Below are 24765 nucleotides of genomic sequence, written 5' to 3' on the forward strand. Positions count from 1 at the left end.
AGATTAACAGCTACAAGTTCCATCTTTGTCCAGTTATAGAAAACAGTATATTCGTTATAAATACTTGTAAGAACATTGTTTCTATCCTCAAAAACTATTTTTGTCAAATTATGATATCTAGAAATTACCCATAAAGCCTTAACAGCTGTTAACATGTTTGTTAAGAACTTGAAAGTGCAACGCTTTTTTTAATAGTTTCGTTTGCAAGAGACGAGTTCTTTGGGGAAAGTATATACATTATTTCATTTCGTCAACTATTTCAGCACAATAGTCTAATGTTATGAAATGAAGGCTGTTGAAGTTATCAATCAATCAAATTTTACAGCTGGCTTTTCTTAAAATACTATTTTTTCTAAAATCGCGCTTTTCTTGAAAAATAGTTTTTTTGCTCAGTTTATTCATACCATCTGAACTATTGCCATGAATCCCGTTATACCGGAATGAGATTTGTTATGGAAAAAATAGGAAGAAAGATGTCTAAGAATGAAAGAAAGAGGTCTAAAAAGGAAGAAAGAGGTCTAAGAATGGAAGAAAGAGGTATTACAATGGAAGAAAGAGGAATAACAAGACACTCCGGTGGCTGACGGTATTTATTTTAAAAAGCCACCATGTAACTGTTTATACCGCCGTTTTGTTTGAGGGGTGATATATTGGTGTTACTCTGTCGGTCTTTTAGCCTGTCGGTCTTTCCGCATAAAGTATTACAATTGTATGGAGATTCCATTCAGAATTTCGCAAGCGATAAAATTGAAACTTTAAATATTTCTTCGTCGTGAAGTAATGATGTGCAAGTCACTTTTTCATGGCCTTTCAAACAAGGATTCGTGAGTTATTGCGTTTTTAACTTTAAAAAAAAGTCGTTAAGGTATTATTGGTGTTTTGGCAAAGCTTAAGTTAGCGATTATGTCAGCGATTTAACACGCTTTCACGGCGACAAAGCACAAATGTTGTCCACTTAAGACCTGACCATTGGAAGTTTTGGCAGAGAGATACATCGTGATGTTTTTTTCTATGTGTGAAAACGAGCTTTTAAAGGAGTGAAAGCATGGCTCAAATGTTGCAATAATTATAGTAGTGGTGAGAAAAACATTTTTGGTCTTTAGGCAGGAGTATGCCGTTAGCCGTTTGTATGCGAGTAAACTTGTAATTTCAGCATACTAATTCGAGGACAAATGATACGCCCATCAAGTTTGATCTCATCTCTAAAACGGATATCCTTGTATAAAATTTCATTACAATAGCTATAGCCATTCTTGTGTTTTTCTCACCCGCCGAAGGCGAATGTAAACAGTTTGGGCGTTGTTCGCCTGTTACAAACTTTGCATGGCTATATCTCTATTTAACTATAGAGACAACTAGAAACTATTAAATGCCAACATGAAACTTCGTGGTTGTATAGATATCAAATGAGGAGGTGTGTCATTGCACAATAAATCTCTACAATTTATTAAATAAGAGTTATTGACCTTTATTGCGATTGTCTCAATGATGTAACTTTTCATGGCTATATCTCGGATATGATACTAGATTTCAACAAGAAACTTCTTCGGTGTTAGTGAGGAGGAATGTCACAGAATTGAATTTTTAAAATTAAAACAGCGTTATGGCTAAATTGGGTGATATACTGCTGAAAATACGAACCATGCATGTTGCATTTTTTTTCAAAAAGTAAACGGTAAATCTGTCCATTTCTTGGTATTTTTGCTGTATATAGTGTATCTATAAAAACTAAGTTCAAATTTTACTTAAGTGATACTATTTTGAATTGTATGACACTTTGTTTTTAACCAACCCAATTTCTACTTGCCTGAAACCACTAACATTTCATGGCGCTCTTCCATAGATAACAAGTTATAAAAAATAAATGTCTGTAAAAGAAAACTTTTTTCATCTTGTTTAAACTTTAAACAGCTTCACTGCATCTGTACACACCAGCTGCATGCCTATATTTGGAAATCTGAATGAATTATGGAACTTTCATATACCCCAGGGGTGCATATAAACTGGGCAAAAGCCGAGCGTGGGGTGGTTTTGAAAAAAAATCAGTATATTTTTTTTAAAGCATGGAAAGCCTACCTAAAAATTTGCATGTAGTTCAGTGAAATGATGCTGATTAAGAAAATAATAGATAAGATTATATTTGGATAGGTGCCCATTACGGGTGCGCTAACTTAAAGCCAGTGTGTGTGTAAGTGGGATGTATAACTGATGATGGTTCATCTACATATGAAGTTTCAAAAGTGTAGGTGGAAGCACTTTAGATTTTAGAGCCTATGTTAGTTTTACATTAGAGGTCACAGTGACCTTGATCTTTGACCTAGTTACCCAAAAATTGGTGTGGCGTGTATAAGTCATCAAAGTGCATCTACATATGAAGTGTCAAAGTTGTAGGTGGAAGCACTTAGATTTTAAAGCCTATGTTAAAGTTTTATATAAGAGGTCACAGTGACATTGGCCTTTGAACTAGTGACCCAAAAATGGATGTGGCGTGTAGAACTCATCAAGGTGCAGCTACATATGAAGTTTCAACGTTGTAGGTGGACGCACTTTGATTTTAGAGCCTATGGTAAAGTTTTATATAAGAGGTCACAGTGACCTTGACCTTTGACCTACTGACCCAAAAATGGGTGCGGCGTGTAGAACTCGTCAAGGTGCAGCTACATATGAAGTTTCAATCACTTTGATTTTAGAGCCCACGTTTAGATTTTAGCCCGACGCGGACGGCGGACGACGAGCTGGCCATGACAATACCTCGGGTTTTCTCCGAAAAGAGCCGAGCTAAAAATTAACCTGTATTATTTTCGTATGATGTAACTTTTCACGGATATGTCTCATACACAATACACGATTTCAACAGGAAACATCATTTATTTGGCGAGGATATCAATTCAACGAATGTGCTTGTTTGTTTGTTTCTAATTTCAAGTCAGCCTAAGCCTACAACGTAAGATCACGACAACAGTTATCTTTGTATAAAATATAATTACAACGGTTCGATTCGTTCTTTGGAACTTGAGCAAAATCAGTTGTTGTTTTGTCATTCGATAGAACCGTTGACCTAAAACCGTGACCCTACCCAGCCCTCAAACAATATCTGGGGCAGTATTTTAATGCATCTAAATGAGGTGTTTCATTACAAAACTTCATTCTTTAGCAATTGGTTGGGGAAAAAAACACTTCTTAAAATGGTGACTTGACCGTCCCAGGCATAACATCGACATAAGATAACTTTAAACTAAGTTTCCTAAAACGGACTGGTTCACAGATTTTGGCATATTTTGAAGTTTGTCATTAAATGCTTTAAATTGGTAAATGTAAACATCGAAACTAATTAGCTCCAGTGTAAAACTAGAATAAATTAAAGCAAGAAACAAATAATCCGCAATTTTGCTAGAACCACTGACTCTTCGAGTAAAAGTCTATATGATCCTTTAGCGTAAAATGCATCTATTACTTTAAAGACGCAATCATCGTTACGTCAGAAATATAACGATAACAACAGAACTTTCTCAATTATGCAATCGCTTCGTGTTTGAAATGCTTGATAATTTTCATATTTTTTAATCACTCAAAGATCAAAGATGCATATCATGGATATTTTAGAGCATGGCCAATGTTCAGTATTACTGCTTCCTTCCAAAAAACAACTGCAACGACATTTAAAAATCTAGAACATTATTTTTTTCCAATTTATCAAGCTTTGAATAAATAATCTGAATGTTTTCTAGAAAACGACATGTTGACAGTTAACCTATGAGAAAGGGCAATAACCATGATTACTAAAGGTAGCAGTACACGGTAGGAAGCAGAAATATGCGAATTGGCCCGGGTCAAAAAGTGAAATATTGGGAAAGGGTTGGTTTCAATGTCAAATTTGAGGGTAATAGGTCTGATTGTACCCTCAAATTGCATTACATCCTAAGAATATGACCATTTTCAAATGCGAAACTGTGGGGTCATGACCTCTTGTTGTTGTTGTGTTCTTTGTTACTCAGGAAGGGCAACTGCGGTAGGCATATTGTATTTTGGGTTCTTTTTAAGCTGGAATCGCTAGTAGGGTCACGCTGTGAATTATTGCGTGAAAACCACCTGGATACCTGGTATTTATTCATGGTTTGATGGGTTGTGCTATGTTTTGTGTGTAAAAATATCATTCCAAAAGCAGGCTATCATTACGTTTCATTCGTCCCCAGCCACTTTCGTACATGGTAAAAAGTTGACTTTGAAGCCCCTTTTTGCGGCCTTGTCATTCTTTCATTTTTGTCATTAGTATCACCTGTACAGGTTCCATATGCTCTTTTTTTTATCTTAAATGTAAGTTTCAGACTACTTGTGTGCAGTGAATGTGTTTTTATGATTGCAGGTTCGTTGTTTTCTGAATTGAGCGTGGTGGAGATCAAGAAGGCGTCCGCGGCTCCGAGAGAGTGTGTGTCTACTGTGGTCTGCTACCAAATAAGTATGAAGTGCGTAGCATCAGTTCTTGTGCACTACACACTGTCCGAACATTTACGAGCGAAGCGAGATTGCCGTCGGGCAGCTTATCAGAACTACGTCCGACGCTGCCCGAAGCCAATCTCGCGTTTGCTCGTAAATGTTCGGATATCGTCGCGGGAAATTCGCATGGAATATATTGGTACACAATAAATAAAAACGAGCATTTTGCATCTCCTTAAATCTGTTACCATACCACATCGAATGTTGAAATTTTGGCTATTGCTATAATGAACACTGATTTTAAGGGTAAACTTTAATTTAAGAAATATCCTTTGATATTGAAAATTTATGTGGCTTAAACAACGGTATAAAATGCACACGGAAATTCAAATCCTAAAAACTGAGAACTGTCACCTTTAATTACTATGTGTGTAATTATATTATTGACAGAACCACCCGGTACTTAAATGATCTTGCGGCTTTTGTGCAAAGACTATTGCATTAACCATGTCTCTATACATTACGTACAAGATAGGGAAAACATTTCTCACTAATGTTGCTTTTTAAAGTTTTTATCATTCGAATGTTAATAACAGTTAATAACGACGATATTGGAAATAAATGGATTTTTGAAATCTAATAAAAAATAACACCGTTCATCATAATTTTAATAGAAAATATACTGGAATCGTGAGGAAAAACAGGGGAAGTAACTACACAGCTTCAACAAGATGTATGTATATTCATGTCTGTTTCGCGTAGTAACAAAGGCTGTTTGTAAAACACGCATGCCTCCCAAATGGGCTGTCAGTTGTAGTGGCAGCTATTCTGTGAATACGTTAGAAACCAATTTACTGCTCCATATCAGTAGGGGTCATCTGCCAGTCATGATCAATGTACCTATGAAGTTTCATGATCCTATCCAAAAGCGTTCTTGAGTTATCATCCGGAAACCTTTTGGTGGACGGACCGACCGACATGTGCAAAACAATATACCCCCTCTTCTTTGAAAGGGGCATAAATATGAAGATACGATGAAAAGTCAAGTAAACAGTTCAAGTTTTTATTGCAGGATGGGGGAATAAATATATACAGACAAAAATACGCAACAAAAAGTATAGAATCATGTCATACACACTTATTTATCATTATAACTACATGATCCAGTTTAAAGATTTGATAAAGCGAACTATGAGATTTAAGCGAATAAAATAGCGTCCATCTTTCAAACTATGCACGAACATATTTGTTGAAAATATATTTATTGATTAAAAAACTTACCATCAGCCAAAGTCAAATGTACCTACCAAATTATCCGATATTACATTCTCTTTGAATGATTATTTAATAGCAGACATCTTATTTGAATGTCAGCAAGGACATTATTTTTCCCACATGCGGCATTCATGTTCCATTAATACTTTGTCCACGTGTACTTGAACGACTTTGTGCTTGGAATACTTGTGGTTTTATTTCATCTGTTCTTGATACACATTACGTTCCATACCTAGAAAACCATTGTTATGTAATATTCCACGGGTCTATGTTTTAAGACATATGGTGTTTTTATAAATGTTATACTTTATTGGTTCAGTGTCTAATCTTGTGCTTGAAGATCTTTACCATCTTTTTCTATGTTTTTTTGTGCTTCAAATTCTTTAGCTGTCTTCATTCCCTGGCACTATACTCTTGAAATTATGTGCTTTCTTGAAACATCACTTTGTGATAGAAAATCTTTGCAGTCTTAATGTACTTGTAGATTGCTCTTAAAATTACAAGCAATCTTACTTGTAGATTGTTCTTAAAATTACAAGCACTCTTTACTGGAACTCTGTGCCTCAAATAACTGGCCGTCTGTAGTACCTGATACATTGTGCTTGGAATTCCTGTCAAGTCCTTATTTTATAATACTTAAAATTCCTTTATATGTCGTTTTTGCTAGTACTGTGTGCTTGAAATTCCTTGTTATGATACACTGACTCTTTGTGCTTGAAATTCCTTGCTGTCTTTTGTGCTGGTACTAGGGTCATCCATCGAAATTCCTTACAGTGGTAGTACATTGTGCTTGAAATTCTTCTTTGTGCCTTTTTGTACTGGTAGTTTGTGCTTGAAATTCCTTCCTGTACTTTTAAACTGGTACTTGAAAATCCTTCCTTTGTCGTCGAACTAGTAAGTGTGCTTGAGATTCCTTGCTGTGCATTTTTGTTCTCGTCATTTGTGCTTGAAATTCTCTGTTGTATCTTTTAGAACTGGAACTTTCTTTTGTGAAATGCCTTCCTCAGCCTTTTGGTACTTTGTCATTGAAATTTCTTGCTTGCATCTAGGGTACTTTTAAAAAATATCCAAAACATGTCTTTTGCACGTGTACTTTGTGATGCCTTTTGTATTGGTACTTTGATGTTGAACTTTCTTCCTGACTTGCAATTATACCTTGTTGTTGAAATTCCCCTTTTCTCTTTAGTCCGGGTACTTTGTGGTAGAAATTCCTTTTTATCCTGTGCACATGTACTTTGTGCTTGGAATTCCTTTTCCATCTTGAAACAGCACGTTGTGTTTGAATTTCCTTTCCTTTGTGAAATTATACTTTGTTCTTGACAAACCTTTCATATTTTGGACATGTTAAACGTTTTACTTTGTTCTTGATATACCTATAATATCGTTTTGGCTTGAAAACATCAACTCAATATATATTTACTTTGCACATGCAAATCATGTTCTTGACGTTTATAAGAAAATGTCTTAAAATATAAAATCGTAAATATTCCTGATACAACACTTATATACATAATAATATTAACAATTTGTGTTCAGTGTTCAGTTAAAGTCTATAACTTATGGAACTAAAGTTGAAACAACATTTAGTCCCTTCTATTTTTAGTAAATTCTTTTCTTAATGTACTAAGTTAGTGTGACTTCAATTTGACAATGGTATCACTAACACTAGATGTATATTAAATTAAATTCATTATGCAAAGATTAAAATAGTCACACGTTTTTTATTAAAATTACTATTAAATAAAACCTTGATTTATAATAAACCAATATAAAATGGATTGCAACTTGAAAAACAACACGTATTCAACAATATTAATAAATTAATTACCATCATGGTTTGGAAAAAACCTGTTCTAGTGTTTTTATATGGTGTGAACAATGTGCGATTACGATTTCCCCTACATCTGGTTAAAACACGACCTCCTACATTTCAACATAGCAAATTAAACTATTAACAAGGAAAATAATTCATACACAGTGATTATACACAAGAAAAAAATCCTCATCCCATCTGTTTTGAAGGAAGTACTTTGAAAATTTACCATGAGCTTGAAGTCATTATTATTAAATGACAAACTCAATGATAACAAACAAGCTTTTTTTAACAACTAAATAGTATTCTCTGTCAATCAAATAAAATTCCTAATAGCTAGGAGAATATGAATCCAACATTGCAAATGCTAACTTTTTATCAGGAATGAAAATCCAATTCTAAATTTGTATTTCTGTTGTATTTTAATTCATAAAAGTAACAATATTTCTATTTTAAGCAGCGGGACATTGCCCTTGACCCTGATGCTATCACAAGTTAAATCTTGTTATTGAATATTTATGACGTTCAATCGGTATGGCTCAATTATTTGTTGACAATAAAAAACATACAAAAACAATGCCGACAGTAAAATGAAGATTGGACATGATAAAAAACAATAAGCATAATTGTCGTGAATTCATAGTGCAAAGTAATGAGTACATGGACTTGTTACTGGAAGAGACATGTTCAATAATAAATCCTAATTCAAAGATGCTTATCACCTGCTTTGAATGCACTTTAAACATATATTTTTTATTTGTCACCACTCAGATAAATTTAAATTAGGCAAGCAATTTAAGAACATAATAGACATAAAGATTAGATCTGTATCTTGTTGATTAGCTTATATAGTGATCATGGTTAATCTATTGACAATTTGTGAACAACTCACTTCAAGTACACGTCACAAGTAATCATAATAGATCAGTTACAAGCCTACAACCACAGTCACAACATCTCAACAGGTTCCAACAAACTCAAAACTTTCTCTTTTCTCATCCGTCAGCCAAAGTGATCGCTACGTCTGTCTGTAGTCCCTCTTCCTGTTTCTTTATATCCTCACTGGGACCACCATCTTTAACATCACTCTTACTTTTCTTTTTGGTCTTTTTTAAGCTTTTGTCCGCACTTTTCTCTTTAGGCTCTTTGTCATCTTGGGACTCCACTTCGTCGTATTTATCGTGCTTCCAGCTCTCCGTGGTTTTTTCATCTCTCGGGACATACTCTCTTGAGCCTGTAAATAATTTAGTTATAAAAGACATCCCTCAGCCGAGTTGGTCGCATCGTAAGACTCAATGTTGCTTGCTCCACAACTTAACATGAGCGCTTTGGTTGACAAAACTTTGTTCTCTGGCGTTTGCAATTAGTCATGGCATAAACCAAGTGTCTATGAAAGCATGGAAATTCAATCAATAAAACTGTGCAGTAATAAAGCAGTTACATGTGGGTGTTGTAAGAGTCTGTTAATCTGGTTTATTAAAATATAGTTCTATACTTCAGTCTACGAATACTTCCTGTTAATTTAAATTCCCCCAAGTCAAATGGCAGCTTATCAACATAGGGTTTACAAAAAGTGACACCACCCCTGGAAACCTGATCTGATGTGAAAAGTTCGACCTGCTTGGAAACGTTTCCAATAAATTTGGCTGAAATTCGGTTGGGTAAGTAATAAAGTTTGATAATTGTTTAAAGGCATTTTTGAATTAAAATATATTTTGGTATATGCAAAGTAGGTATTATAATGTATGTTAGAAAAATCCTGGTTATTTGTATTCAGGATTTATTGAAATATGGCTATTTGAAGTCGACGATTCAGGGATTTGTCCCCTATTTAGCACTTTATTTACAAATTTCTTTAAAGGTATGCCAGTTTTTGCAACGAAAATGATATCAACCAATGGCCGCTGAGTAACATATCCGCCAGGCTTTCTTTATATACATGTACTCATTAAATGACGTCATAGTATGTGTTTTACTTTACAAGTCATTTAAAATTTCACGTCATGGATAAAAGGTATTTATCTTAATATTATGTACGACATAGAGTTTGTTTGCAAGTCGCGTTACCCACTAAAAACTGGGCATAAATCAGCTGTAATAGTGAGCTTTTAAGTTTATAAATGAACTGCACTCCTGTCATATCTTGACATATTTGGCACTATACCGGGTCATATCATTTTTTCATCAACATGTTGAATGTTAAGTCGAATTTCTCCACCAATACGAATTTTTTTAAGAAGCCCCGGCAGATATAATACTCGGGGACATTGGTTGATAACATTTTCGGTGCAAAAACTTTTTGACTGGCATACCTTTGAAGAAGTTTGTAAACAAAGTGCTAAATAATGGACAAATCCCTGCATTGTCGACTTCAAAAAGCCATATTTCAATAAATCCTGAATAATAATAACAAGGATTTTTCTAGCATACATGATAATACCTCCTTTGCATATACCACAATATATTTTAATTCAAAAATGCTTTTAAACAATTATAGAACTGGATTTACTTACCCTACCGAAATTCAGCCAAATTTATCAGAAACTTTTCCAATCAGGTCGAATTTTTCACATCAGATTGGGTTACCGGGGATGCAAATTCTGACGGGCAAAGTTGCCTTGGAATATAGTGTGGCGATTACCGATTATAGTGAATGTTCCGGCACATATTCTCTGCTTGATTCACATAAACATTATTTTCGAATGTTTTAAAGCAAATCGTATGATTTGGTTAACACAACAAAAATTGTTTAAATTTGAGTGAAAAATGTTGGTTTTTAAACATGCAATAAAGGGTCATAATAAATCGAAAATTGCCAAGATCAATTAATTTTTCCTGATCTGCTGTATCAAAAATGTGTTATTGATTTAAAATACACCAAGGGGGGCAAATTTTTTTAACTAAAAAACTCCATACATGATGATTATGTTTTGCCTTTTATTGTTCAATTTCTTTCCAGAACAATCCAGCTTTGACGTAGAACGGAAAACGATGTGTTTTTTTCATGTAATGAAAGCGCACAAAGTGTTAAATGTGACATTGACATTTAGGCGATCAACATATTATATTACTGCTGAAATAGATTAGTTACATCACCTTTGCACGAAAAAGTAATGTGCATCTCTATCTTTTTCCATCTGTGCAAAGTGCCTGACTTAACCAATAACCCAAAAAGAGCAAATTATCATCTGCCAAAACAAATACAAACCAGAGAAAATAGCATGTTCCATGAATCCCGATAATTGTATCAAGCCATGTTCGAAATTTACAGACTTAGACGTTATGGGTTAGTGCTGAATTCGATCAATACATTTACCTACCCCACTGTTGATTTTTGTTATAGTTGTTATAGTTGTTGTAGTTGTAGCCGCCACGCCCCCTGCCTCTTGGAATGAAGCCACGCCCCCTGAAGGAGAAGCCCCGCCCCCGGAAGAACCTGCCCCGGGTCGGGTAGGTACCGGTCTGTAGGTACATCTGCTTCCGCTCCCAGTAGTTCATATCATCCCGGGAACGATTGTCATGCTGTGTAAGGAATATTTTCTCATTAATGAAAAGCAAGAGATGCCAAATGGCATAAGGTCGATCACCTGACACTCAAAGGAACAGAACTGATTTAAGCAGCTCTTGTGATCTGTGTCATTGTTCTGATCATATGACTTCTAGTGTTAACGAGCTACCTTTTAAAATTTTAACCAGTTACCTAGTTTTAAACCGTAAGTTACTCAGTTTTGAACTCGGCCAAGATTTGATACGCCTGTTTAAAGGTTTTGGACAGCTTTATAACTTTACTATTTGATTGGCAAAATGATATATTTTTGAAAATTAAGCAACACATAATTTTACCGTTTGAGTGACACCATGCTTAATCCTGAAATGCACTAAGTGACCTAGTTTTTGACCTGGCATGACCCATATTTGAACTTGACCTAGATATCATTTAGACACAACTTCTGACAAAATTTGGTGAATGTGTTAAACGTACTAAGTGACCCAGTGACCTCGTTTTTGAAAATAGGCATGGCCCATGTTCGAACTTGGCCTTAAGATCATCTAGATACAACTTCTGACCAAGTTTGATGAAGCTTGGATGAAAACTACTTGAATTAAAGAGCGGACACCATACTCAATGTTTAAAACGCACTAAGTGACCCGTGACCTAGTTTTTTATCTGGCATGACCCATATTTGAAATTGACCTAGATATCATCTAGACAAAACTTCTGACCATATTTGGTGAATATCAGATGAAAACTACTTCAATTTGAGAACGGACACCATGCTGAATGCTTGAAATGCACTAAGTGACCTTGTGACCTAGTTTTTGACCCGGCATGACCCAATTTGGAACTTGACCTAGATATCATTAAGACACAACTTCTGACCAAATTTGGTGAAAATCAGATGAAAACCACTTGAATTAGAGAGCGGACACCATGCTAAATCCTTGAAATGCACTAAGCGACCCTGTGACCTACATGTAGTTTTTGACCCGGCATGACTCATATTCAAACTTGACCTAGATATTGTCTAGATACAACTTCTGACTAAGTTTGGTGAAGATCGGATGAAAACTATTTGAATTAGAGAGCCCACACTGATGGGGCCACCGCCGCCTGCCAAGGGTGCAACTATAATGCGTCCCGTTTAAAACGGGCATATAAAAAGGGTTCTGACCAAGATTCATGAAGATTGGGAAAAAATGTGACTTCTAGATTGATAAAAAGGTTTCAAAACAGTCATATTAAGAACTTTGCCCCGTCCCCTGCTCGCCGTGTTATTCAACAAACCGGAGGAATGTTTCAACTTTCCCGAAATCATTAGTACAAATTAATTGTAATGAATATTGGATTAACAAGAAACCGTCGGAGACGGGTGATGCTCCCCAAAGGATTTTTTTTTGTCACAATATTGCACTATATATTCAGTTTAAAGGAAACGTATTAAGGGCACAGTAGTTGGGGGGACGATACATTTTTTATAGAAAATTTCAAAGGGCCATAACTCTGTGAAAAATCATCCGACAAGAACATGCTGATAATATGCACATCTCCTCTTGGTAGTGACGCTTCCCATACAGTTTCATTGGATTCCAGTTATTAGTTGCTAAGAAATAGTCCGGACAAGAATTGCACTATATGTACAGTTAATAGAAAATTTCAAAGGGCCATAACTCTGTGAAAAATCATCCAACCAGAACCCGCTGATAATATGAACATCTCCTCTTGGTAGTGAACCTTCCCATTAAGTTTCATTGAATTCCAGTCATTAGTTGCTGAGAAATAGCCCGGACAAGAATTGCAATATATGTACAGAGAATGGAAAATTTCAAAGGGCCATAACTCTGTGAAAAATCATCCGACCAGAACCTGCTGATAATATGCACATCTCATCTTGGTAGTGAAGCTTCCCATAAAAGCTTTATTGAATTCCAGTCATTAGTTGCTGAGAAATAGCCCGGACAAGAATTGCACTATATGTACAGTAAATGGAAAATTTCAAAGGGACATAACTCTGTGAAAAATCATCTGACCACAACCCGCTGATAATATGCACATCTCCTCTTGGTAGTAAAGCTTCCCATAAAGTTTCATTGAATTCATGTCATTAGTTCCTGAGAAATAGCCCGGACAAGAATTGCACTATATGTACAGTTAATGGAAAATTTCAAAGTGCCATAACTCTATGAAAAATCATCCGACCAGAATCCGCTGATAATATGCACATCTCTTGGTAGTGAAGCTTTCCAAAAGTTTCATTGAATTTCGGTCATTAGTTGCTGAGAAATAGCCCGGACAAAAATTGTGAACGGACGGACACACAGACGGACTGACGAAGCGGCGACTATCTGCTCCTCCCAAAATAAATTTTTTTGGGAGCATAAGAAACTGACTTTAAGGGTATAAATAAGCTTTTTCTTTCATTTGACTCAGAGACCTTGCTTCAGCCAGTTTCGAATTCAGGCCATTTATCATTGGGGCAAATCTTGGACAAAAAGTTGGCTCTTTCGAGTTTTTTACAAGACAAATGTTGACGACGTAGAACAAGGACGGACAAAAGCACATCATGGGCAAGTTGCGCTCAGGTGAGCTAAAAATGCAAATACTTATAATACTGTGTAGCGAATTCATTTTTGTTTTTCATGACGCCATTTAATGTTTTTGAAAAACGATGGTATAAACATACCATGTGAGTGTTGAACCTTCCAACAGGTGTCAACACTATGTAACACAAAATGTGCGAAAACACTTGTTGGCAAACAATAATGGCATACCTAGTATCACAGGTAAGACGGTAAGTTTATGACCACTTAAACACCTTTACACTTTTGACTTAAGCAACTTCCAGAATATCAATTTCATATTAAAACAAACATGTTGAAATATGCGACACATACAAGTTTAAACTACTGTAATTCTGTAAAAGTCTTAATTTATTTACACTATTTTAATGCCAATATACATGTATTGCAAACAGTTTAAATGGTAAAAGCCTTCAGTAAGACATACCAGGAAGTATCGCTGACTTTTGGGGGTTTCTGTTGGATTATCTTGCCATGAACTTGTCTGGAACTTCCCTACAAGAAGCAAAAACACAAAATTAAATGCGAATGACCATTCATTCATGCAAAAAAACATTTTGTAGCATTCAAAACAAAGTTTTAAAACCCTATCAAACCTTTACATATACATAGTCAATACTTGCAATAACAATAATTTAATTGAAACTCCTGCAAAAAAAGGCTTATTATGAAATGAACCAATTAACACGCATTAAAAAACAATGAAATGAGGTTTTTTAGAATACGAAACTAAACGTGCTGCTTATGTTGAACCTACATGGACAGACATTGCACAACTCTTATTATAAGGACTTACTTACATAATGCATTATTTAATCAATATAACTGAGCAAGGCAAAGTCCACTATCAATGTTCACCTATCTGGTATAACATCTTAATAATGTTTTTAGTGTAGCCTCTGAAACTCAGGACAAATAATGACCTGCCTCCTAATTCAAAAGACTTGTAACATTATATTAACTGAAAAGAACCGTTTAAGCAAAATTATTTTGCTACAACAATCTTGTTTAATACTTAATTATAATTCCATATGTGAAATCATGTCAAAGGAATATAATAATAAATGCAGTGGATTTTTTTTATTAAGAACAATAATGCAGTGACAAACAGATAATGGACAATCATTTGCACACGAATTTAAAGGGCCAGATGAACTTCATTATGCAGGGTCATACTTTTGTGCAAAAATGAAAAAGGACAATAATTTTACATGTATAATTCCTTCCTTTTCTTAAAAACACTGATTGTTTAAGGCTGTTTAGCTGTGAAAGTTTGTTACAAATAGTTTGCAATAGTCTACACAGTTTCCAACACAAGGATGGGCAACTGCCATGATTAACAAGAGATGTGTTTGTCAGAAACACAATGCCCCCTAATGCGCCGCTTTGGCTTTTTTTACCTTTGACCTTGAAGGATGACCTTGACCTTGATCCACTCAAAATGTGCAGCTCCATGAGATACATATGCATGCCAAATATCAAGTTGCTATGTTCAATATTTCAAAAGTTATTGCAAAACTTTAATGTAAGGTTAAAGTTTTGATGACAGAATGACTGAATGACAGACAGACAGGCCAAAAACAATATACCCCCGATAATACAATCCGGGGGCATAAAAAACAAATCCTTTTTTGAGACATACCAAATCATTCAGTAGCGAAGCTGTAACTTTGGCCATCAACTGCTGTTAACATTTAAGCAAAACAATAAGAAACACAACTTACCAAAGAAAATTTGGCTATTCTTCTTTAAATTATCACTGAATAAACGATTGCGAAAATTATGAAACACATTTATTCAACATTTTGAGAATTTTTTGCTCGGAATTTTAAAGATAACCAATGTACACATTCTTCAATTTATAATTTCTGTTTACCTTAATGAATGTGAAATTTAGTATTTAAATGATTATACCCGTATTTAAACAGAAAGATGACAGAAGTCAATGGTGTGCTTCAAAATTAATTGTAACAAATGATCAATTTGTTGGGCAGATTTATCGTAAGATGCTGTTATGAAAAGATCACATACGTATTTCAAAACTGTGTATCATATCAATGTTTTCTTTACAAGCATTCAATGCCAATCACAACAGCTATAAGCCTTTTCTGACCACTGTAATATTAATATGGATGTTTTCTTCTGTAGATATACATGTACTCATAAAAGACCCATAATATGAACTTAACTCCTTTTTTCTTTGCCACTTTTTTAATGGATACCTAAAAAATTTGAACATTCATAAACGATGGCAATTGTGAAAAACATCAAGAAACAACTAACATATTCAACAACAGCATTTAAATTGATCTTAAACAATAATATGAAACATAATGACCCTTAATAAAACTAGAGTTTTGTCACAGACGTGACATACCCCACATGCAGCATTGACACAGAATATTTTGCATGTTGTCTTCACAAAAAACAGTCAACGCCATGCTCGATGTTTAAAATGCACTAAGTGACCCAGTGACCTAGTTTTTGACCCGACATGGCCCATGTTCACACTTGACCTAGACATCATCTAGATAAAACTTCTGACAAAGTTTGGTGAAGATTGGATTAAAACTACTTGAATTAGAGAGCGGACACCATGCTCAATGTTTAAAACGCACTAAGTGACCCCATGACCTAGTTTTTGATCTGGCATGGTCCATGTTCAAACTTGGCCTAAAGATCATCTAGATAAAACTTCTGCCCAAGTTTGGTGAAGATCTGTTGAAAACTACTTGAATAAGAGAGTGGACACAATGCTGAATGTTAAATAACGCACTAACTGACCCTGGGATCAAGTTTTGGGCCCGGCATGGCCCATGTTCAAACTTGGTGTAGAGATCATCTAGATACAACTTCTGACCAAGTTTGGTGAGGAAATTGGATGAAAACTACTTGAATTAGAGAGCGGACAACGTGCTGAATGTTTAAAACGCACAAAGTGACCCCGTGACCTAGTTTGACCCGGCATGACCCATTATTCAAACTTGACCTTGACATCATCTAGATACAACTTCTGACCAAGTTTGGTGAAGATCGGATGAAAACTACTTGAATTAGAGAGCGGACACCATGCTCAATGTTTAAAACACACTAAGTGACCCCGTGACCTAGTTTTTGACCAGCCATGACCCATGTTTGAACATGGCCTAGACATCATCTAGATACAACTTCTGACCAAGTTTGGTGAAGCTCTGATAAACAATTCTTAAATAAGAGAGCAGACACCATGCTCAATGTTTAAAACACACTAAGTGACCCCGTGACCTATTTTTTGACCTGGCATGACCCATATTCGAACTTGACCTAGACACCATCTAGATACAACATCTGACCAAGTATGGTGAAGTCTGATGAAAACTTGAATTAGAGAGCAGACACTTAATACCGACTGACCGACAGACAGACCAGCTCACTCCTATATACCCCCTAAACTTCGTTTGTGGGGGTATAATGAATTAAAAATGAAAATTACATGCACAAACAAGAGCTGTCACCATAGGATGACAAATGCCCCCTATAAAATCTTTGATAGAAGTTATGAGCATTTTACCATGCTTAATCCTTGAAATGCACTAAGTGACCCCGTGACCTAGTTTTTGACCCAGCATGACCCATATTCGAACTTGACCTAGATATTGTCTAGTTACAACTTCTGACCAATTTTGGTAAAGATCGGATGAAAAGTATTTGAAATAGAAAGCGGACACGAAAAGTGTGACAGACAGACAGACCGTGCGAAAACTATATACCCCCTTTTCTTCGAAAGGGGGCATAAAAATGTCTTTTGTAATATCCACCAATTAAGAAAAAAAGTTTCATCTTGTTTGAATAGTATCTGATCAATTGAAAAACTTCAACCTCAGACAAAAATGCTTAATTTTGTACAATGATTTAACAACTGACGGACTTAAGCGGAAATTTGCATTCACGAAATGAACACTCACCAACTTGATGCTTGAACATTCAATTTAATTGTGTATACATGTGCAAAGAAAATGCATCTGGTAGGGGTACACAAATTTTGGTGAGTCTTATTTCAAATAAAAATACTAAGAATTATATTTCTGCTCTTAAAACAAACTCTAACAAAACACAAAATACAAATACTGCAATGAAACCAACAATGTATAACAAAATATTTAAAAAAAAACACAACAGGCTGCAGTTTACACCATAATTTCATGAGAATTTAGTATTTTCGCCTGAACATTGTCAGATTTCTTGCGACGAAATCGTTTACGCGGTTCGGCAACTGTTTCATAGTCGGAACGATCTTCATATCTCGTGCCATGAGCGAAACCAGACCGCCTCGCAAAATGGTCTCAAATTTTTCAATCCCCATAGCGCTCAAATGCAAATTGCCGTCATGCAGGAACTTGAACATGGCCCTGTTCTTCAAATCATGATCCAGTCGAAGGTAGCAACCACCTATTTCCAAAACGTATGATGCAAGGGTATCGTCGATACTACGCCTGATATTATTAACTGAAATGGGTCGTGCAAGGGCTACACCAAGATTATCCGGAATTATCTCACACCAGACAATTTTCGTTGACTGGAACCTCTTGAAAACTGCGTCAACAACGTTCATCAATTCATCTTTAATCGAGTACTTTTTATCAGCCAACTCCGTCCCCCCAATGTGCAAGACAATACAATCTGGGGTGCCCTCAGCTGATTTCTTTTCAAGCTGAAACATGACATCTCCCAATGCAAGCTCTTTCCAGACCAGCCACTCGATGGCGATGTTTCGAGACTCGAGACCAAGGTTGAAGCTGGTGTGTTGGCGATTCAGGATGTTGTTGTGCACAGCGCCCAGCTGATTAGAGCCAATCAGCCAGATGAGTTTTGTCCTGCCATCATCTGAGATGTCACTGGCTGCAAATTAAAAGGTCACCAATGTTATATGTATATCAAACAAGACCTACCCAGTGTATGCTAATCATGCAAAGGAATGTGTGTGATTTGTGAACTTTTAGGTTAAGATTTGAATTAAGTGGCCTTACACCCACAACCAAAAATTTTAACAAGAGCTGTCTCCATAGGATGACATATGCCCCCGATAAACGCTTTGATAGAAATGAGCATTTTTCGAAGCCTAAACACATTTTTCGAAACCTAAACCCTAAGTTCAAGGTCAAAGGGGTCAAAATTAGTGTGCATATGGAAAGGCCTTCTCCATATACACATGCATACCAAATATGAATTTACATCTGAAGCGACATAGAAGTTATGAGCATTTTTCAAAACCTAAACGCAAAGTGTGACGGACAGACGGGACAGACAGACAGTGCAATCACTATACGCCCTCCTTTGGGGGCATAAAAACATTCCAGTTAATGTTGAGGGTAAATGTGAAACAAATGTGTCTCCATTAAAAATTATGTATCAGAGGCCAGAGTTTCCCAATTTATCCACAATAAAATCATTCATGTAAAAAACGTGTATTATTTAAATTCAAATCTCGGAAATATATTGTTTATGAAGAGTTTGGCGGGCATTCTTGAAATACTCTTACCATGTCCACTGGTGGGGTCATGTTTGGCTTCAAAACTGCGGCGTCCAGACTTCAAGTCATCACGCTCGCTCACGCCGTATTTCTCTTCCCTTCGACGATCGAAATGATCCGCTTCCGCACGATCACCAGGCCCTCGAGCAATCTGTTCAACTGCACCTTCCTTCTCATGCGCTCGAGAACCAGCCCCAACAAACCCTGCCCCTTGCCCACTCAGTCGCCTTCGTTTTGGCAGGTTTTCCTCCAACGACGATTCCGCGTCAAGTTCATGAAAGGCCCGCTTGGATTCCTGAAGCTCTGGCAGTCGCCCCTCTTTAACAAGCTGCTCATTCAGGCGATGTTTGCTTCCCTCCACGTGCTGGTGGGCTTGCAATTCCGAGTTCAGCACGACTTTGCAGATCTTACAGAATCCCCAACGACGTGGTCGAGTTGCAGGGACATCGGCCACTGGAATTAACAACAAATGATAAAATGAAATGGCGAATGGCTTGTTTGGTGAGTGTTGTGCTTACAAATTGCTTATTTGTTACATAAAAGAAGGCTGATAAGCCCAGTTAAATAAGCTAGAAAAAAACGCATCACTCTTATGAAAAACAGTGAAAACAGTTAAAAAATATAACACGAGTTTGGCATTCTATGAAGTACAAAGATTATTATCCTTTGCAAAAATGTCATGCATTTGTAAGGTAACTCCCAAGCAAATAGTCATCATTTAACAAACATGTACTTGCAAGATAAAGTGATCAATTACAAAGAAAGTTGTAGCTAAGTTACATGGCATGGGCATTTAAAGATACAATTAAGATAAGGTACAAGTAATTTATCTTACAAGGTACCACTATGCAATCACTGTCTACTTTGGGAGCAACCACAAGATTATCAGTCACAATAGTTTCATAATAGGCCTGCATTGTAATTTCTTCAAAAAGAACAGATAACAAATGTTATCTTTGAACTGCCATGCAGATAATCCATTAATTTCCTTATGCCAGTAATTTTGTTATTACTGTTATAATCTTATATTGGGATACTTCAAGTTCAAAACAAGTTATCACAATTTTTTGCAAATACTAAGGGACACTTTTTTGAAAATTCAGCTAAACAAAAAAGATACTAGCTAATAAAATAGCCGTTCTGCTAATTGAATACTTCAGATGTGGCTTCATTTAACATAGATCAGTTTGTGTTTATATCCAAATCAGTTTTATTAAACATAGGTCAGTTTGGGTTTATATTCCTGTTGGCTTCATCTAACACAGATCAGTTTGGGTTTATATTCATGTTGGCTTCATTTAACACAGAACAGTTTGGGTTTATATATTTATGTTGGTTTCATTTTACATAAAGAGTTTTGGGTTATATTCACGTTGGCTTCATTTAATGTAGATAAGTTTGGGTTTATATTCACAGCATTTTACTGTATACCACACTAGGAAACGGCAGAAATTTGGAAACGGCAGAAATTTCTGTATCCTTATTTGATGTAATACATCATTTTATAAATATTAACATTATTTATTACTTAACATCTTCTGATGCATTTGAATTTAGCAACTGAATCATACAAGCTATGGACGAATCAAAGCACACAAAAATCAAATGTATAAATAATGACACATTTGTTTTTATTAAATGAAAATATAAACAAACAAGAGATGTGTTCGTCAGAAACACAATGCCCCCTATTGCTCCGCTTTGAAAAAAAATAATTGTTTTTTTGACCTTTGACCTTGAAGGATGACCTTGACCTGGAACTTCCACCACTCAAAATGTGCAGCTTCATGAGAACCCCGCTTTGAAAAAAAAATCGTTTTTGTTTGACCTTTGACCTTGAAGGATGACCTTGACCTTGAACGTCCACCACTCAATATGTGCAGCTTCATGAGAATGCCACTTTGAATTTTTTTTTTTTTTTTTTTTTTTTTGACCTTTGACCTTGAAGGATGACCTAGACCTTGAACTTCCACCACTAAAAATGTGCAGCTTCATGAGATACACATGCATGCAAAATATCAAGTTGCTATCTTCAATTTCGAAAAAGTTATGGCCAATGTTAAAGTTTTCGGACGGACAGACACCATATATTTAACATTTGACCTTGAAGGATGACCTTGACCTTCACCTTTCACCACTCAAAATGTTTAGCTCCATGAGATACACATGCATGCCAAATATCAAGTTGCTATCTTCAATAGTGAAAATGTTATTGCCAATGTTTAAGTTTTTGGACGGACGGACAGACACCAAATATTTGACATTTGACCTTGAAGGATGACCTTCACCTTAACCTTTTACCACTCAAAATGTGCAGCTCCGTGAAGTGCACATGCATGCAAAATATCAAGTTGCTATATTCAATGTTGAAAAAGTTATGGCCAATGTTAAAGTTTTCGGACGGACAGACGCCATATATTTGAAATTTGACCTTGAAAGATGACCTTGACCATTCACCACTCAAAATGTTCAGCTCCATGAGATACACATGCATGCCAAATATCAAGTTGCCATCTTCAATAGTGAAAAAGTTATGGCCAAGTTTTTTTCGGACGGACGGATAGACTGACTGACATACTGACTGACGGACAGTTCAACTGCTATATGACGCCCTACCGGGGGCATAAAAAGTAATCAAGAAGTAGACTCCTGTAAACCATGCATTATGTAAATATTGCAACATACCCAGCATGCAGTATCTCTGTCAGCAATTTCCATAACAACTGTAACATCTTGCCTCAACATACCCAGCCTCCAGTTCCTCTATTTTCAAAATCCATCACAACTGTCCCAGCGTGCCTCATCTATTTCAAATGATGCTTCGCCAAATATACAAATGAAAACCTGTTCATATCCAAGAACATTCACTGTGAGAATGTCGATCCATCTGTCTGTTTTATATAAACAGCTTGCATAGGATAATCGTTTCTGAAGTCAAATTTGATGCAATTATCAAGAGCTTGGACCAAATATTCCTCTTAAAAGACATTTTCCAGCCAAAAAACATGGACTTTTCAATCCTCTCAGCAAAGCTATCTGTATGATATCATTATTTAAAATGGATCTCCATTGTGTGCAGAATCTGTCGCAGCTTCTCAAACGTAATGCATCATTGTGGTAATCATAGTACAGGTAGAATGGAAACTTCTCCCAAAATATCAAAATCATAAATTGGGTAATTCTCTAAACATTCATTTCTTGCAGACTATATACCATAATTTCATCCCAAATTTATGTCTACCTCTCTGTTGTGATAAATATTTGAAGATCATCCATTAGGTCTAGAATCGTCGATAATCATATAAGAAAAGAAGCTTTCCCTGTAAAGATATTTTATTGAACAAAAAAATCAGACAATGCATTGCAAATTATATATAAGACATTGCCAATCTCTCTCCAGTCTTGTTTGATGCAGGAACATGAAGTTGGCAATGTTCCACTGTCATGGCTTGTGTGTTTGTTTCTTTAAGTTGATGTTGATTCTGTTTTCAACAGTATTGCAGTCATATCCTGGCAGTCAAGTAAACTCCTTATTCCCTACTTGAATCAGGGCTAGGCGGAGAATCGCTGTAAAAATAATCTCCACAAAAGCCGGGCCAGGGATCAGAACCCACGCTCTAGTGCCTTGCCAACTGAGCTTGCAAAATATCTCAAACCATATCTTACCTATAGTTGAGGTCCTTTCAGTTCTTTTTCTTAAGTCAAGAGTAGCTGGTCGATGTTGAAATAATACAGGCTTATCTCATTCTCATTTCAATAAATACCTTCACATGCTGTTGAAATGATAAAATCCTCCATTCTCTCGGAAGATTGAAGCATAGTATTGAAGAAAAATCCAACATTCTGTTCTCTCACATACTGAATTAGTATGTATGTAATTTCATTTCAAACGTTTTGCAAAATTTTCTAATTTTCTCACATGCGAGAAGAATGTTTGTTTAAATAAGGTCAAACATTCATCAAAATTATCTCCGAAACAAAGGCATTTCATTGAATGAAGTAAAATCCTTGTTTCCCAATTTTCTCAGATGCTGACGAATGTAATGGAGTCAAACACTCCTTAAAGATTTCCCATTTTCTCATTCTTGAGAAATGCCAAGAGTCTCACATTTCCATAAAGTGTTCTCATTCTCTCAGATGGCAGATGCTGAATTAAACAGAAATGACTAAAGGGCCAATCTTTCCTTCAATCTAAAACTGCTTCTTCTGTTTTGTAAAATACTAAATTATGTATGTTCCATTAAAAAGGATGCTGAAACATGTACGAGTGCAAACATTGAAAAACCTCAGGTAAATTATTTTCCGAAATGCATGCCAAAGCACTGATCCTAAGCAGCTTACATGCCAATAATTATATTTATTTCCTTTCATTTCACTTGTTGTAAGCAATAAATGTTGTATTCAGATAGGGTTTAAGCAGAGGGCCACCTTTTTGTTTTAATGCCCCACCCTTTAAAATTATACCCCCCTCATTTGTACACCAAACTTGTAAAATTAGTCCTACCTTTTGTGTCCCTATATTTCTTCGTCAATGTTTGGTAAAAAGTCACGACCATCTAGTTTATATAGGCTATAGACGATTCTATAGAGTACCGTTCAGGACTACTAGGTATTAACCCATTTATGCCTAGTGGACTCTCCAATCCTTATAAATAGGATCAATTTATTTCCAAAATTAGGGATGTCAAGTAAGTAATATATTTATTTTTATATTTAGAATATTTCTTACAGAAATTCCTTTAAGCAAACAGTGTAGACCCTGATGAGAAGCCGCATCATCTGGGTCTACGCTGTTTGCCAAGGCCTTTTTTCTAGACGCTAGGCATAAATGGGTTAAAATCAAACTATAGTTATGTTCAAAGCGTAACAAGTTGTAACTTGCAAATTTCTCCTGAACTAAATTAACAGGCACCAAAGAGCTACTTAGTTCAAGCTAAATTGAACAAAATAAACAGGCACCAAATAGCTATTTAGTTAAAGCTAAATTGAACAAAATAAACAGGCACCAAAGAGCTATTTAATTCAGGCTAAATTGCCCATAATAAGCTGAATGCTCATTTTGACAATCATGATTATATTAAGACTTATTTTTCTGTATTAAGGAATCAAATTATTGACCTTTCTTTGGTTCAACCTATGAGAAGACTGGACGTTATTACAAGACATAAGATTCAACCTATGTGAAAGACTGAAAGGTTTATTCATTTGTAGATTTTACATACCTCGACACATCATACCAGACATGGGACATTAACTAGTAACGATTAAGACTTACATTTATCCATATGAGTTTTGTTGAGCGTTTTTGTTGTTGTTGTTTGTTTGTTTTTGTTTTTTTGGGGGGTGGGAGCAGGTAAAATTTGCAAACAGAAAGATTATATTTATATTTCAGAATTCATATATTTTTTATATTTTAATCCAAACAATAATAGAATGTGTTTGTTGGCTTTAAAGGTTCCTTTTCACAGATTTTGGCATTTTTTAACTTATTCATTAAATGCTTTATATCGATAAATGTAAACATTGGATCGTAAAAGCTCCAGTAAAAAATCAAGAATAAAAGTAAAAAAAGGAAAAGAACATTGCCCGGACCAGGTTTCGAACCAGTGACCCCTGGAGTCCTGCCAGAGTCCTGAAGTAAAAACGCTTTAGCCTA

At 35.7% G+C, this 24765-nt stretch overlaps 1 protein-coding gene and 1 long non-coding RNA gene across 3 annotated transcripts in view; one reads left to right on the top strand and one right to left on the bottom strand.

Moving 5' to 3' along the window:
• Positions 1-3982: 3982 nt before the first annotated feature.
• LOC127864527 (uncharacterized) lies at positions 3983-11221 on the top strand. The gene is made up of 3 exons (XR_008042069.1): positions 3983-4009; positions 4364-4463; positions 10884-11221. It is a non-coding gene; the product is annotated as an uncharacterized LOC127864527 (long non-coding RNA).
• LOC127864523 (uncharacterized) overlaps positions 5596-24765 on the bottom strand; it is a 38212-nt gene continuing 19042 nt past the window's right edge. Inside the window, exons 9-11 of one of the 2 annotated variants that reach the window (XM_052404182.1) lie at positions 14028-14095; positions 10843-11044; positions 5596-8756 (exon numbers count right to left, since the gene is read on the bottom strand). In XM_052404182.1, coding sequence (XP_052260142.1) covers positions 8518-8756; positions 10843-11044; positions 14028-14095 — 509 coding nt within the window. In that variant the 3' untranslated portion in view covers positions 5596-8517. Of the gene's footprint in view, positions 8757-10842; positions 11045-14027; positions 14096-15792; positions 18479-19118; positions 19563-24765 lie in introns of those variants that run through there. The other variant, XM_052404181.1, reaches the window with a different exon arrangement.

Source organism: Dreissena polymorpha, chromosome 1 (assembly GCF_020536995.1).
Source record: "Dreissena polymorpha isolate Duluth1 chromosome 1, UMN_Dpol_1.0, whole genome shotgun sequence".
Taxonomy (NCBI): Eukaryota; Metazoa; Mollusca; class Bivalvia; order Myida; family Dreissenidae; genus Dreissena; species Dreissena polymorpha.